The following is a 14,669-nucleotide window of genomic DNA, read 5'->3' as shown; positions in this document are numbered from 1 at the left end:
TCCAAGATCGTACTTTCCGTTCCGCCGTCCGTCTTGCGGGGGCATATTGAGAATATTACGTAGTATCTTCTAATTATCTTATTAGTATATAGTTAACATATATATTAGTGTATAATATATTAGCTTGATCTTGTTTCCTATTCTTTGGCCTTGTATTACGGCAACTATAATGTTCTAGGTTAGCCTTTCATTCTCATTGTAATAGTATATATACCTAGGCTTGTACACTTTGTTAATTATGCAATTCTAATGATATTCAAACCTTTCTCATAATTCTATCAATAAGAAATTGCAGTAGAGTATTATAAGGCCAAATGTGGAGTAGATTGAATGCAGAGAGGAGTGTTGGATATACCTCATCATCATAGTTGAGCACTTGAGCTTGCCATGACTGTAACACACCCTTGTACCGCAAAGATAGCTGGTATACAGGACTCTTAATCTTTGCTACTTGATGTCAGCGAATGTGTCCTGAAATACTCGTATAAATAAAGCCAACTGGAATTCTAATGTGACAATCCTATTTCTAAAGCCTACACGTCGAGCTTGTTGCTCAGTTTTTGTGTATACAATAAATATTGTAGAAAACATTGCAATAGATGTCTTACATTTATGGTTCGCTTTTACGCCACATATTACAACTGAAAAAAGAGTGTAGAATGTGATATCAAAGCGCAAGAGTGTGTACGATGTCATCGTATACCCCAACTTCTAAAAATTGGAATATAACACACATCTATATATAGCAAAGTAGAAAACTGGAGTATTTAGGTAAAATAAGAAAGAAGATTTTTCATTAACTAGAGCCTACCATGAATTATTACACCAGGTCTAGCTAAGAATTTTCTCGAAACTTTCATTTAGAAGAGAAAAATCCACATTTATTTATAATAATGAGGTTGGCATCTCCAATCAATCGAAAGCAAACATATAGTCTAAAGATACTACAACTCGACGCAGTAATAAAAAAGAAAGGATAAAAGAAATAAAAATAAAAATCAAGTGGTAAACTAATGTCATCATATTCCCAGCTCCGTATCTACGCGGTTGAACATACATTTGTTGTTTTTTAATGATGGCAGAGAAGGTAAGTAGTAAACAAGTGCTGTATACTCATGATTTTGCTTTAGGTCATCTGCAACATAACAAGTACTATGCTCATATACTCGTTCAGTCGGAACTTCTGTAACAGGTAATTAGCAAGGAAATATCCGTACACCATTTAGACTCTCTTTTTTTTGGCAACAGAAAAGAAAGTTTCCTTATACAGCACCTACCCGACTCTCCGAGTCGGACATTATTTTACATTATCTGCAAAGGAAATTAAACTAAGAATGGGGTTAGCAAATAGAAAAGGCTTCTTGAGGGGACGATCTGAGCTTGCCAAATGAGCGAAAACTTCTTCTCTTCTTTGCTAATTGAGCTTCGGGGGAGTGTCTACAACAAGACACACTTACGCCTTGAGGACGTAGAAATTTACGGGAGCGAGACCTACTTGTAAAGCAAGTAGATACATTGTGTCTCGGAGATTCATCCCCTTGGCTATGATTCTTCTTGGAGTTAGTAATTCTCTTTTTCTCACTCACTCGACAATTAGAAGGGTACCTGCAAAACCTGCGTGTAGTCGAGGTACGTGACAGCTTACCAAACGAAGAAATCTTACGCTTCATAGGACAAGCTGAAAAAAGGAACAAATGATGTTCATTTGAATCCTTATGGGCTTGAAAGCAAATAGAGGCGTTGGCCTTGTCATACGCCAAAGGAACATGTACGCCTGAATTTGGAGCAACAACCGTAGGGTTTCCTTGGCGGATTTGAAACCCAGAAGGAGATAAGTTGTCACAAAAAAAGGATGACTTTGAACTTACGCCACCAATAGAGGACTCCCTCGAACTAGTACCATGAATTCCATTGATGACCCCTGAAGAAGAAGACGCTTCTTCATTCACCACCACTTGAGTTTCCGCTTTTTTGAACGTCTCCTCCTGTTCTTTCTCTTATAATGATCTCTTGTAATTCCTCCCTCCTTGAGTCTTTGGTGACCTCAATATTAAGGATCCGAATTGTCATAGTTGACAAGTCTCTTTCACATACGCATTTCACTCTTTCACATACGCATTTTACTTTGTTACCCCTCTCATTTTCAAAATCAATTTTCCATCCTCCTCTTTTGCTTACAATACATGAACAAAAACACCTATCACCAATAACCCACCACCGCGACTTACCACATCTCACACCCAACCCCACCAGCAAACCCTACCAAACCACCTCTACCCAGCCACCCTCAACTCCGGCTATCACTTGCAGTCACAGGCATGTCTACCGCCTTCTTTCGCGCACGCACAATCCTTGTCACATGCGCACAACAAGTAAACTCCACCACGGCACCACCTCCGTCTCGCTGGTGAATACCCCGTTTCCGTCAAAGAGCGTGTATGTTATCACCTGTAATGCTACATTAACGAATACCACCGCCTAGTCTCTTACCATAATAAACTTGAAAATCTTAAATTATTAAACAAAACTACAATATAAAGAAAGAGAGAATTTATTCATATTATTAATGATGATTACACATACTTATTCTATTATCTAATTATAATTCATAAATGTTCAATAATAGTGCTTTTAGGGTTTTAATGATGGAGAGGTAGTACGTATTTTGCAAACCAATTTTTTCTGGGGAAAAAATATTCTATGGGTGGGCAATAACTGATAGGATATGTATGATGAATTGATAATGGTGATCTATAATTGCAAATTCAAGAAGTAATTTGATCAGATGTTGAAGAAGGGAAAGAGACACAATTTGGGTGTGTTTTGGCGTAGAATTTGAGAGGGGTAAAATATGGAAAATTTATGAGAAAAAATATGTGAAAGAGTAAAATGCGTATGTGAAAGAGCAACACCGTTATTGTAATAGCTCACCTTATTACCTTGAAGAATTTTTTTATAAGCTTTTCCAGAGATCCTTAGTCGTGAATTTCTTCCACCCTTTCTTGAGAACTCAAGAACCGAGTTATTAGGAATATGCTCATTATCACCCATTTGAGAGTCTTTGTGATTGTGAGAGACTTTGTGATTGTGATCCAAATCAATATTAGGGGAAGCGTTTTCTTCGAAATTTATAGGAAGGTTATCATCAGAAATGCAAGAATCCTTGACAATGGGGTCAGAAGGTGGAGTAACGCAAGAGCCACAAGAAGACCCACCATTATCGTGTAACTGGAATGTCTCCAGTATTATCAAAATCAACGATAAGTCTTTTACTTTCCCTATCCACCTCACATAGCAACTGGTCATCAATACTTCTTTTACCGTTATGATTAATAGCCCGTAGATTCTTAACAACATTCAGTTCTCTAAAGATATCTTTATTCTTAGGTTCAAGCATTGACGCAGTTTCTAGATCAATTTGCGCTTCCAGGAGCAACAGTTTATGGCCGCCTTATACTCATGGAGCTTATTAGCGCAAGCCGCTAAATTCAAATTTAAAGAGATTGCTAAATGCACGACAGATTCAACGTCATAGTCCTCCATAGATTCCAAAACCAGACATAAAAGTCGACATGCCATTTCATGGCAGCCGCCAGCAGAGTCAAACATATTTTGTTTAAAGAAGTCGTTACCTCCTCTCTTTAAGGAATTTAACCTTAACCAAATGGGTTCCTTCCCTTGGTAAGAAGGAGCTAAAAAGTAATAAATCTTCCTCCTTAAACTCACCATTTCCATGTGCAATAACAAAGTGCTTAAGAAAAATTACATCAATAGAAATGGTACCCATAACTTTTCACAAACCAACCCCAACTTGGAAAGCTAAGATAGAACACCTTTAAGAGGTGATTAAAAACACAAATGCTCTTCTATGAGTAGATTATTTTGAAAGTTAGAAAAACCAGAGATGTATGATTATAAATCAAAAGTAATCGTACAAGTGTTATCGGAAAACCACAGCACCGGACCCGGACCATCACCACCGTTTAGAACCCCATCCCAAGCCCACCCAACTCCCACTCCTCTAAAAATTAAAGCCTAAATACCAAACCCAGCCCCACACCGAAACAACCAGGAGCCTCACTCAAAGTACCCTTCAACACCAACCTCGGACAAGAAAAAATGTCAAAGAAGTCCACAAGCGAAACCCAAAAAGCCACCTCCGACGACAAATCGAATACGGACAGGAACACAAGATCTCCGCTTTTTTTAAAATGAAAATGAAAAAATTCATTTTCTTTCTTTTAAAATCGTTCACTTGAGTTGAATTAAGAAATTGAAGACTTTCACGACCCTCTTCAGCCCCTCGAACTGAAGCCAAAGGGCCAGCAGCAGGACTTTTGAAGGCAACTTCAACTGCAGATGCCGGAAATGGGGCAAACGAGCCCAATCATAGCCAGGACTGATAAATTGATGAACAAAGAAGAGCAATTATGTTGCACTTGAAAAAAGCATGATTGACTCATTGATTTAGGGAGAAAACATGACCCATGTACGGAGTAGCATTCTAACAAGATTAGTGCTTCTAGATTGCTCAATAGAACAATAAAACTTACCATTCTCGCAGTCCTCGCTGCAAAAAACATCATCAAACTCACAAGAGTTCTGAAAGAGCAGTGCAGTCACGATTGAAGACCGGCGAACCACGAAAGGGACATTGGGAAGCAGAAAAGGAGGTGTTGGGCGATAGTCAGGCTTAATTAGAGAGGAGTGAGATATCGCCGGAGATAGAGCTTTGAAAACGGCCCCATCTCCGGCGATAGGTTGGGGCTCTAGAGGGACGGTGGGTGGAAGGGGGAGTGCGGCAGTTTCAAGTTTGAGTTTTTAGGGTTTTTTTAGGGAGAAAATAAGAGAGAGAAGGAATTCTAATTAATCCACCATACACCATTTAGACTCGTCGTAATGTAAAGTTCTCCAAAATCAAAAGGGAAATAATTTATGTACATACAGTAAAAGAATTTGGCATTGTAGATCAGAAGTAATTGTCAGAAAAGTTCATGTTTACTTCTTAATATCCTCTAAAACAGCATGAGCAGCATTGCGTCCAGGTGCTCCCATAACACCCCCGCCTGGATGAGTTCCGCTTCCACACAGATATAATCCTCGTAATGGAGTCTTATAATTGGACCTACACGGCAAAAGTTCGGGGGAATTCAATTTACTAATATCGACTGAAGTAAATGTAAAACAGAATGTCAAAGGAGATTATCATGAGCAACATATTCAGCAGAAATTACCATCCTTTAACAGGTCTCATCAGAAAAAGAGAGTCTAGTCCCATTGCTCCATGAAAGATATTCCCTCCTGCAAAATCCATTTAGAAGTATTGTCATGTTCTTGGGATACGTCAGTACGTGGCTACAGGCATGGAGAAAGATGAAGTTCGATATTTGAGAGGGAAACTAGAATTACCCGTCAACCCAATTAACCTCTCAAGGTCTGGAGGAGTAAGCATGTCGTATCCAACAATTGATGAGCTGAAACCGGGTGCGTACTCATCAATCAACGAGAAGCACCGTTTTGCAAATGATTCCTGCACACACAATAAAATCCATGGATAGTCAATTGACGGAGCCAGAAATTGAATAATCGGTCATTTTTTAGACTTGTTGAATCATTGTCACTTGTCTATTTATAATATGAGGTTTTAGAAGTAAAATTATTTGGCTTTGCAACATTTAGCTATCTAAGACATCTTTTGTCGAAAATCCATGAGGTCTCAAGACTCCAACAATTCATATGTGGCTATATCAGTTAGGATAGCTTGCGAGTTGCGTGTGATTGTAGTATAGTTAACCTATAACCAATGTCTAATGACATGGATGTAAAATTATTGCTTACCCTATAAGGAGTGTCTTGCCAGCTGCCATCTGATGGCTGATATGGTGTGTACTGAATAAATAGGTTGATAACATGTTTCCCTGAAAATGAAAGCTTTTACAGAATAACAAAAATGGAAGTGGTAATACCCCCAGGATAGCCCTGCAGAGTTGCATTGGACTATTTTCGAGCATAATATAAAAGCATAATGGCGGAAAAGCGAATCCACGAGGTACAGTCTGCATTGATCTTAATGAGAATGTTCAAAATATGGTTACTAGATTCGTTACGAGTATGCTCTAACTGATTCGCGATTCGCTCTTATAGAACGTGTTATATATATTTTCATTACGCGACAAGATAGAATTCTCTCTTAACGATGCGCTATTCTTAAGATACCCGGGCGAATCCGGTAACCCTGGTTCATAATTGATGCTGAAAGTTGCAGCTAATATCTAATTTTAAACAATACAGATAAATTTGATTCAGCAACAGTGGGTAAAGCAATAAAAAATTTCTCCGCTTATAGTTGCATGGAATTCAAAACTTTAGGAACATCTTGAATGTGGTGGATGTAAGTAAACTTTCATGATTCCAAGTAAAGTATTTTCCAACTGAGCACTGTATCTATGGAATTCAATGTATTCTTCCATGATCAAACAAACTGATTTTAGTTTGCTAGATTTTAGTAGGCAGACATGCAACTTAATTCCTTAGTATTATAACTTTTCCCGTTCATCGATAGTCCAATACACGGAAGCAGCAAATTAAAAGGTCTCTATATACCTGGAGGGGATATTGTCTTGTCTAAGGCAGAAGGAATTGTCATCTCAATAATAGGTCTCTGTGATGGCAAGCCATTCCAAGCATCTTGACATGCTGAGTGAATCTCCTCCATGCTGCAAGAAAGGGTTATGGAATTAAAACATCAGTAACAAAGGACGAGTAGCTTATATTTTATCCACTCATTTAATTTCGAGAATTAATAAAATCCATATAAAATCATGCCAGTCCTGAAGAAGTTGTACACTTGAAACCACAACCAGTAAGCTCTGTTGGTTCATCGGAACAATACTTTTGTCCTTCACATATATTTAAGATGGGGAAATTGTAGGTTTGAATTAAAACAAACTTTTGTATGGAGCACTAATTGATGATGAATTTTTGAATTTCAAGATGATGAGTTCTATGGGATTCAAGCACAACTTGTTCAAGCCTCGAGGGTGAAATCTAACTGTGTCAAATACTCCTTCCTATTCTCAATAACCCTCCCTATTTCCTTTTCCGTCTATTCACAATACCTTCCCTATTTCTATTTTTGGAAAGTGTTTGTGTGGTCCAAATTTAATTGTATGGTGGGGTAGTGTGTTTGTGTGGTCCAAATTTAATTATATGGTGGGGTAGTGTGTTTCCTTAATCTATGTGCCAAAATGAAAGGGGAAGGTTATTGAGAATAAGTGGGAGTATATATTTAGGATGGAGAAAGTTTGAATTAAAAGTTACTTTGTACTAATTTATGATGAATTTTAAACTTCAAGATGATAATTTTGCTGATGAGTTCTATGGGATTCAAGACTCAGCTTGTTTAAGCAGCAAGGGTGAAATTGAGTCCCCCAATCCATCCTCAAGAGTGCTTACAGCCATAGGTAGATCAAATACAACAAAACTAGTAGAATGCTATATGTTGCATCTACAGCACTAAAATGAGTTATACCTCTCTGCACCTATGTGAATTGTCCCAACATGTTCAGGGCCCACATCTGTATGGCTATTGCAACATTGAAACTGGGGCAACTTATCAACAGCTAGATTAATTTTCGTGGTTCCCTGATCAAGCGTGGCCCAGAATAACTCGTGTCAGTGACTTTGTTATGAAGAATAGATCCATGTCTAAAAAAAGGAACAACTCCAAATAACTCTACAACACAACAAAACCAGGTCAAGTATATTTACTTTTAATGTAGTCTCCTCTAAACCTACTTCTTGATGCCTAGAATTTCTCAAGCCTCGACTATTCGGTGAGATACTGAGAGCAGGAAGAGACATCATACAGAGTATACGATTCGAATATGCTGAACTAAGGAGATGAATGTTTGGGGTAGGCATCAGAGCTAGGATAACTTACACTTTCAGAAAAATGAATGGGAGGATTTTGAAGTGTAATAACCCAGAACACAGGTAACAGTAGTATATGAGACACAATTATTATATTGGTGAGACAAAATGTCATGACCAGAATATATTTGACGGAATCATACGTAGAGTAACTAAAGTATGACACTCTACAAAAGCTCTGGCCTCTGGGCCTTTAAAACAATCCTTATCAATTTGTCATGTCCAAGAGAGGCAGTTTACACCCTGGTTGCAAACTTCCTTGAGGTTGTGGGGGCTTTGCACCGAATGGTATTCACTTGTATATAGAAACTTTTAGATATGGCCAAAAGCTCGCATTATCGAAGTAAAGTCAGTGGTAACTGGCAAGTACTCCTGGTTTTAATAACAAAGTTTATCATTCTCATCTTAGAAAGAATGTCTACTACACAAGTTTCTTGTCTTTCCTTTCTGAGCGAAATATGTCTTGAAGATTTAAGGTAAACCAAGTCTTATCCTACTTTTACTTCTTCTCACCTTTATGCATCCTTCCGTCTGGGGACCCTAATCTCAATCAAGATACTCTTTAGGTAATGTGCTGAAACACCCACAGAATCACCCATAGTAGACTACAGGTGATTCAAACATAGTAGATTACAAGGAGACTAGACATGACACATCAGGGCATGCATATGTTTCCTTCAAATGGACATGTATTTCTAACAGAAAACTTGAGATCTCTGCATACTGACCTCGAGAGTCTATCCATCAACAGACCGAACAAAAAGACATAGATACAACAGAATGTTGGAGGACTTAAATATTGTTTGCATTTAATTAATATTACAGCTGAAATAATCATACCGAGCTATAATCCAAGTTTTTAATGGCACGAAGAAATTCATCAGGAAGATTGTTATCTGGTACTAGTTCCTACATCCAATTAAAACAATATAGAATGAAAGAATGTCAATTAATTTTGAAAGATGAAAAATAAGAAATTGAAACCAAGAGTTCAAGGCAAAAGCCTACATGCAACTTTTTGATTAGATGATGCATGTTATTATGCATGTGTTTTCAAAATTAGTATAAATGTGGATAACACAGGCACACAGCAAAAGCTTACCACAAAAGTTCTATATGGAGTTGCATTTGATAGTACAACTGAAGACTCAACTTCTGTCCCATCGGCCAGCAGTACCTAGAGTGAAATTATTTTAGTGATTGACCTATTAGCAGTTACAAAAGTCTTAGAATGTATAACTAAAGTAGCCAACCCCTCTCACTGCTCCAGAGTCCTCAATCTTTAACTGCGAAACCTAAAAACATTAAAAACATTTTTTTATCAGTGACAAACTATCACTGAGAATACAACAGGCATGACCAATTCACATGGTAAACATACAGAGGATCAAGAGAGCGCGTGAGAATATAAATACCAATTAAAAACACTACATAATTGTGTTTAGACGGATGCATAAATATAAAAATTATACCTCAAATACAAGATACGGAGTACAAATTAAGCTGAAAAGGACGGTCCAAAAAGGTCAACAAAATCACAGAAATGTGAAATGGCAAAGAAGCGAAGGCAAAGACAACTTTTTCAACAAACAGGAAATGGTGTCTATCTATATGTCTCAGGAATGTGACATAGGATAACATGCACTGCTGATCAGACCCAGAGATCCGCCAAAAGGCAGTTGCCAGTGCCAGAAATTTGTCACACTGCAACCGCGACCAGCAAACACATCTAACTGTAGCTTTAAATTTGTTCTTGCAAAATTACCACAAACCCCAATATTGACAAGTTTCCACTTAGTTCCATTTCATATATGGAGCCACTCTGAGGAGAAGAATGAAAGTCATGAAACTACGATCAAATAAGAGCAACATATGATCAAATTACACTACTTACTTCAGCATTAGTCACTACATGAGCCCCAGCTTCTTCTGCAGCACGGCTAATTGCTAAGGACACAGATCCCATCCCGCCCTCTACGTACCTACAAAATACAGCGCAGGCTGCAAGTAGTCACAATTTCCATCATGCTGCAAAATGACAAAGGTCATAACATAGTGGTAGAGCAATCACATGATAAGTAATTGACATTATGGCGCAATTTATCAAGCTCTTTTGAGAAATTAAGGAAATTTTAAAAATGTGTCCATCTTCAGACACGGCTACACTTATTAGCTGGCATAGTTTAGCTGTTGTGTTGAAGAAACCAGATCAGATACCTTGACTGCAAAGTTGCCAACTAGCTTGCTAAACACTGTCATGGTTGATTTAGTAAAATATACATCACTGAGAACTGAGGATAAACAGAATAATAGTCATCATAAGATACTTACGACCATATACCACGATCTCCATGTGTTTCTCCCATCACATGATGTAGCAAAACATATCCACTACCTGGTGTGTGGATACTTGCCTATAAGAGTGATAAAAGGAAAAAAATACAATCTTGTCAATGTGTACATCTTATCACAAAGCCAAACAATTTAGTGTACTATCACCAAGCCGAACGTGTTTATGTGTTTATTATAAGTTCTTATATCAGTTATATGTACTAATAACTTATTTTATGGACTAATGATTATGTTAGAACAGGTAGTATTACTACCATTAATTGTAGAACTTGGAGACCTTTTTCTTTGAAACATACCATATTAAGTGTTATACTACCTTATTATATGGGGTACGATTGTTTTTTTATTAGATTTTGCATAAGAATTGTCTTATGTCAACAGTTATGTTGCAATTTATGATCTAGTGTTCAAAAATTACATTGTACACTATATGGCTATAAAAAGTCGAACACGTAGGGCGGATTTGGTCCCATTATCCATAAAGGCATAAATATGATATTGATACATATAATCAGAGTTATACTTATAATAAGCACAAACATATTGGGCTTGGTTATAAGAGCGACACTAGATTGTTTGGTTGGGTGATACGAGCTACACTACTGTCAAGATTGTTAATCAGTCTTGGAGGAAAAGAAAGAAAATCACACGAATGCACCATTGATTTTGTTCCAAACAAAGAAATTTATGAAGAAAAAGTTCATACCGTACTACCAATTACAGCATCAGTAGCGAGGGTTGCTTTAAGGACATCAGTCTGCAAACAAGCAAAGGTGAAGCAAGGTAAAAACGTTAATATTGCAAATATGAAGACAAAAGTGCAACACCAAACTAAAAACCATGAAGATGAGGGAAAAACCGGAGTAGAGACTAAGAACTCATTCACATTTGAAAGAAAGACAGAAACGCAAGGACATATGGAAATCGGTGGTGTCACATAACCAGAATATACTCCATAAGTTTGGATACGTGAAGTTTAATAGTCAGACGTAGAAAATGATACTCCCTCCATTTTTTTTAATTTCTCCCTCTATTTCTTTGAAAGCTTCTCACTTTCCTTTTTGGGTAGTTCCTTTGATATATTTTCATATCTTCCTTTGGTAATGATAGCTACATAACATAAATTCCCTTATGTATAAGCATACACTTCACTCTCTCCAACCAATCTTCACTCTCTCCAACCAATCCAACCCAGTCCAATCCCATCCCACAACCAATCCTTCATCCCACCAATAGCCTCACCCGCACACCTCCAAACTAACCAATCTACTAGACCACTAACAACCGACCCACCTAGTGATGAGACCGACTAACCACCACCAGTCTCTCTTCTTCCCACATCTGGTTCGGTGGTGTGGGTTTGAAGGTTGTTATGTAGGTAGGGTGAGATGTTGTGAAAGTGGGTGAGGCAGTGCAAGTGGGTTGAGAGGTGTGCGTTTGAGGGTGGGTGGTGCTGAACTGCGGATGGTGAAGTTTTATAGTGGGCTGAGATGGTGGCTAGAGGGAGTTGTATGGTGGATTGGTGGGCAAGAGAGGGGCTTATATAGTGGCTGGTGGGTAGAATGCAAGGCAAGTGAGGGGTAACGAGTGTGTGTTTTATTTGTCCTTAAATAATGCGCCATACATAAATGAGAAGTTATTAATGAATTGGAGGGAATATATGTCGTTCTTCCATTTCGATCCCTTCACTTCTCTCTTCAATATCTCTTTAAATATACTCCCTTCATCCCATTTTTATTGTCTCCCTTTCTATTTTGGGAGGATATAAGGAAAAGTGATGAACCACCTACGTCATTTAATAAAACGTAGATGAACTAAGGAAAACAGGTAAAACATTACCTCAAACCAGTTATTCAGAACCTTTGAAGCTGGGGACAGTAAAACGTCCATAAAATCACTGTCAATCAAGAGATAATTCAATTAAGTACTCCAATTTTTCAACCGTTGAAGTTTAGTACTACAAGCAAATACGAGATATTTAGGGTATTGCTCACATGTTAAAAGGGAGTATTAGAGTAATTATGCATTCAGATTGAAGACATTGTTAAAAAAACTATTTATGGAACGGGAAATCAAATCCATCTTACACCATGTCTTTTTGCCCAAGGGAAGCTGCACGATGAAGACAGCTAGACCAAAAGACTGATTTGTACATCTTGTTCTTCATTTTGTCGCCGAAAGACGAAACACCTTCTAAATTCTCAGGAGTATGTGAGTCTAGAATAGGATCCAAGAACTTACAGAAGCTTTCTAGCTGGCTCTCATATCTACAAAACGGCAAAATACTTTGAAATTAACTAACAGATGACATGCAACCCACTATTGTTGATTAGTGGTGCTTTATAGGGAGCTCCCGTCTTCACGCCCTAGTCAGTCCACAAGTCTAGGTGAGAAAGACTAAATATTAACTTGACAGTGTCATATAAACTTCCAGCTCCTTTTTTTATAAGAATCAAATGAAATTATCTGTCCAAAAGGATTATCTAACCACTCACAGACGACCTGAGGCAGAGCCATTAGCCTGTAGCTTAGCAGTGGTGGAGCGAGGGGGCTAGCAATTTATAATCAAAATTTGTGTGTTCTTTCCTAAGTTACTCTGCTGCATTAATAATCCGTTCCACTAAAAGTTTCCATCTATGTTTTATACTCATCTAACTTCAAATCTCGGCTCTGCCAATGTATTATGGAGTTGCATTGTCAAAACTAACACAATTAGTCAATTACCAAGATGTAACAGAAATGAAAGCAACAGAAACAAAATTACATCCAGAAACAAACGCTAACAGCCTAACCTTGGAAAAGCATCGGCATCGCGTTGCGAGAACTTGGAGATCTCGGAATGAGTGAGCTCCTTATCCGCTCCCAACAATAAATACCTCCCATCCAAACACGGCGTAAATGAAGACGGATTCCTCCTCAACATTTTCAATCCATGCCTCTCCAACTCCAATTCCCTACATTATCATCATATATAAACATAGTCACTACCATTCCACGATCATTAACACTGAGCACACGTTAGAAAAACCGTTTACAAAAATTAAAAAGACGAAAAATAATAGTAGTACTTGATGACAGTAGGGCGAAGAAGGCTCTGAAGATAACTACAGCGAGAGAACTTAAAACCAGGAAACAACTCCTCAGTAACGGCGGCCCCACCGATGACGTGGCGACGTTCAAGGACGGCAACGGAGAGACCAGCTCGTGCAAGGTAGGCGGCGGAAGTGAGACCATTGTGGCCCCCACCGATGACGAGAGCATCCCACTTTTTGGACTTGAGCGCGTGGAGTGAAGTGGCGGCGGCGGTGGATAAGTGTCGGCGGCGAGGTAGACGGAACATGGTGGGGTGGTTAGGAGCGGCGGTTGCAGGTGGATTCGAGAGTGATGAAGCAAATAATGACGAAGATTATGATTATTATTCCTATGATTATACCGAATGTTAATACATCCATTTTAATTGTTTAATTGTATTTTTTTGGGGGTTTGGTGGGAATTTGGGTGGATACCTCACATGGATAATTATTTGTCTTTAGGAGTACAAAACTGAAGATTAATTGTTCAGTAATCAGTAGGAAGTAGGAAGTGAGGGAGTGTGCAGTGGAGTCGTGCCTGCTTGTTTTAATGCTACACGAGTAACACGACGGATGATCGTCTTGGCTGCTTCTCAATTTCGGTGGTGACTAGAGCTGTTCAAATTCGGACATTGGCCGGGCTATGAAGGAAAAAGTTTTCTTTAAGATCTTAGTGGGCGGGTCGGGCCTTAATTATGGGCCAATTATTCTTGCCCTTGCCCGCCCTTTAGTCAAAAGTCGGGCGGCTCATGGGCTAATGGGCTGTAACACGAAACTTCAATTTAGATGTTTTATTAATTAAAATATATAAGGCTACCCAATATATAAATATTTTCGTTATATTTTAACCGTTATAGTTTACCTATTATTTTAGCGTTCCACATCCATATAAAATTGATATAATTTTCTTCACAAATTCTTGTTTCAGACGGACACTTTTCGTCTTATTTTTCAGACGGGCATATGTGACCATTTTATAGTTAAATGTAACCACAATGATATAGGCAGTGTTACGAACAGAATCGGTTTTTCAATAGTGGTCACATTTAACTGTAAAATGGTTACAAAATCTCGTCTTATTATTTCAGACCAAAAAGGCCGTCTGAAACAAGACGCACTGAATTTTCTTTGAAAATGTTTTTTTTTAAGAGTAAAAGTAACGGATTTAAATAATAAACGGGCCTAATGGGCCGGCCCACGGGATTTTCTTGTTGTCCATACCCGCCCATTTAACTTGGTGGGCTGGGCTTGGCCCGCTCTCTTAATTTTTCGGGTAAAAAATACTTGTCCAAGCCCACGTAATAAGCGGGCTGG

At 38.3% G+C, this 14,669-nt stretch overlaps 1 protein-coding gene across 7 annotated transcripts; it reads right to left on the bottom strand.

The window, feature by feature from the left end:
- Window positions 1-422: 422 nt before the first annotated feature.
- On the bottom strand, window positions 423-13,976 carry LOC141623074 (uncharacterized). 7 transcript variants are annotated; one of them, XM_074439114.1, is made up of 17 exons: window positions 13,353-13,939; window positions 13,077-13,238; window positions 12,372-12,551; window positions 12,124-12,181; window positions 10,991-11,041; window positions 10,264-10,346; window positions 9,827-9,914; window positions 9,186-9,227; window positions 9,035-9,109; window positions 8,773-8,841; window positions 7,532-7,644; window positions 6,604-6,716; window positions 5,839-5,918; window positions 5,410-5,530; window positions 5,235-5,301; window positions 5,003-5,125; window positions 423-471 (listed from the first exon to the last, which is right to left on the bottom strand). In XM_074439114.1, exons 1-17 carry the CDS (start codon window positions 13,622-13,624, stop codon window positions 438-440), a joined length of 1,731 nt encoding a protein of 576 aa, XP_074295215.1. In that variant the 5' UTR covers window positions 13,625-13,939; the 3' UTR covers window positions 423-437. The 7 variants fall into 7 exon arrangements, 4 of the variants coding, with proteins under 4 accessions (XP_074295215.1, XP_074295218.1, XP_074295216.1 ...); XM_074439117.1 differs by lacking the exon at window positions 423-471 and adding an exon at window positions 989-1,135; XR_012533189.1 differs by lacking the exon at window positions 423-471 and adding an exon at window positions 1,093-1,135 and having other exon boundaries at window positions 4,946-5,125.
- Window positions 13,977-14,669: the final 693 nt, after the last annotated feature.

The sequence above is a fragment of the Silene latifolia genome, chromosome X, assembly GCF_048544455.1.
Source record: "Silene latifolia isolate original U9 population chromosome X, ASM4854445v1, whole genome shotgun sequence".
In the NCBI taxonomy this organism is placed as follows: domain Eukaryota; kingdom Viridiplantae; phylum Streptophyta; class Magnoliopsida; order Caryophyllales; family Caryophyllaceae; genus Silene; species Silene latifolia.
This window is presented reverse-complemented; position numbering and strand designations above follow the sequence as displayed.

Coding starts and splice junctions, on each gene's coding strand:
- LOC141623074 (XM_074439114.1), bottom strand. CDS start 13,624: ATGTTCCGTCTACCTCGCCGCCGACACTTATCCACCGCCGCCGCCACT. Junction 10,347..10,990: donor ATGCTGTAATTGGTAGTACG/GTATGAACTTTT, acceptor TCACTCTTATAG/GCAAGTATCCACACACCAGG. Junction 9,228..9,826: donor ATGTAGTGACTAATGCTGAA/GTAAGTAGTGTA, acceptor TAATGTTTTTAG/GTTTCGCAGTTAAAGATTGA.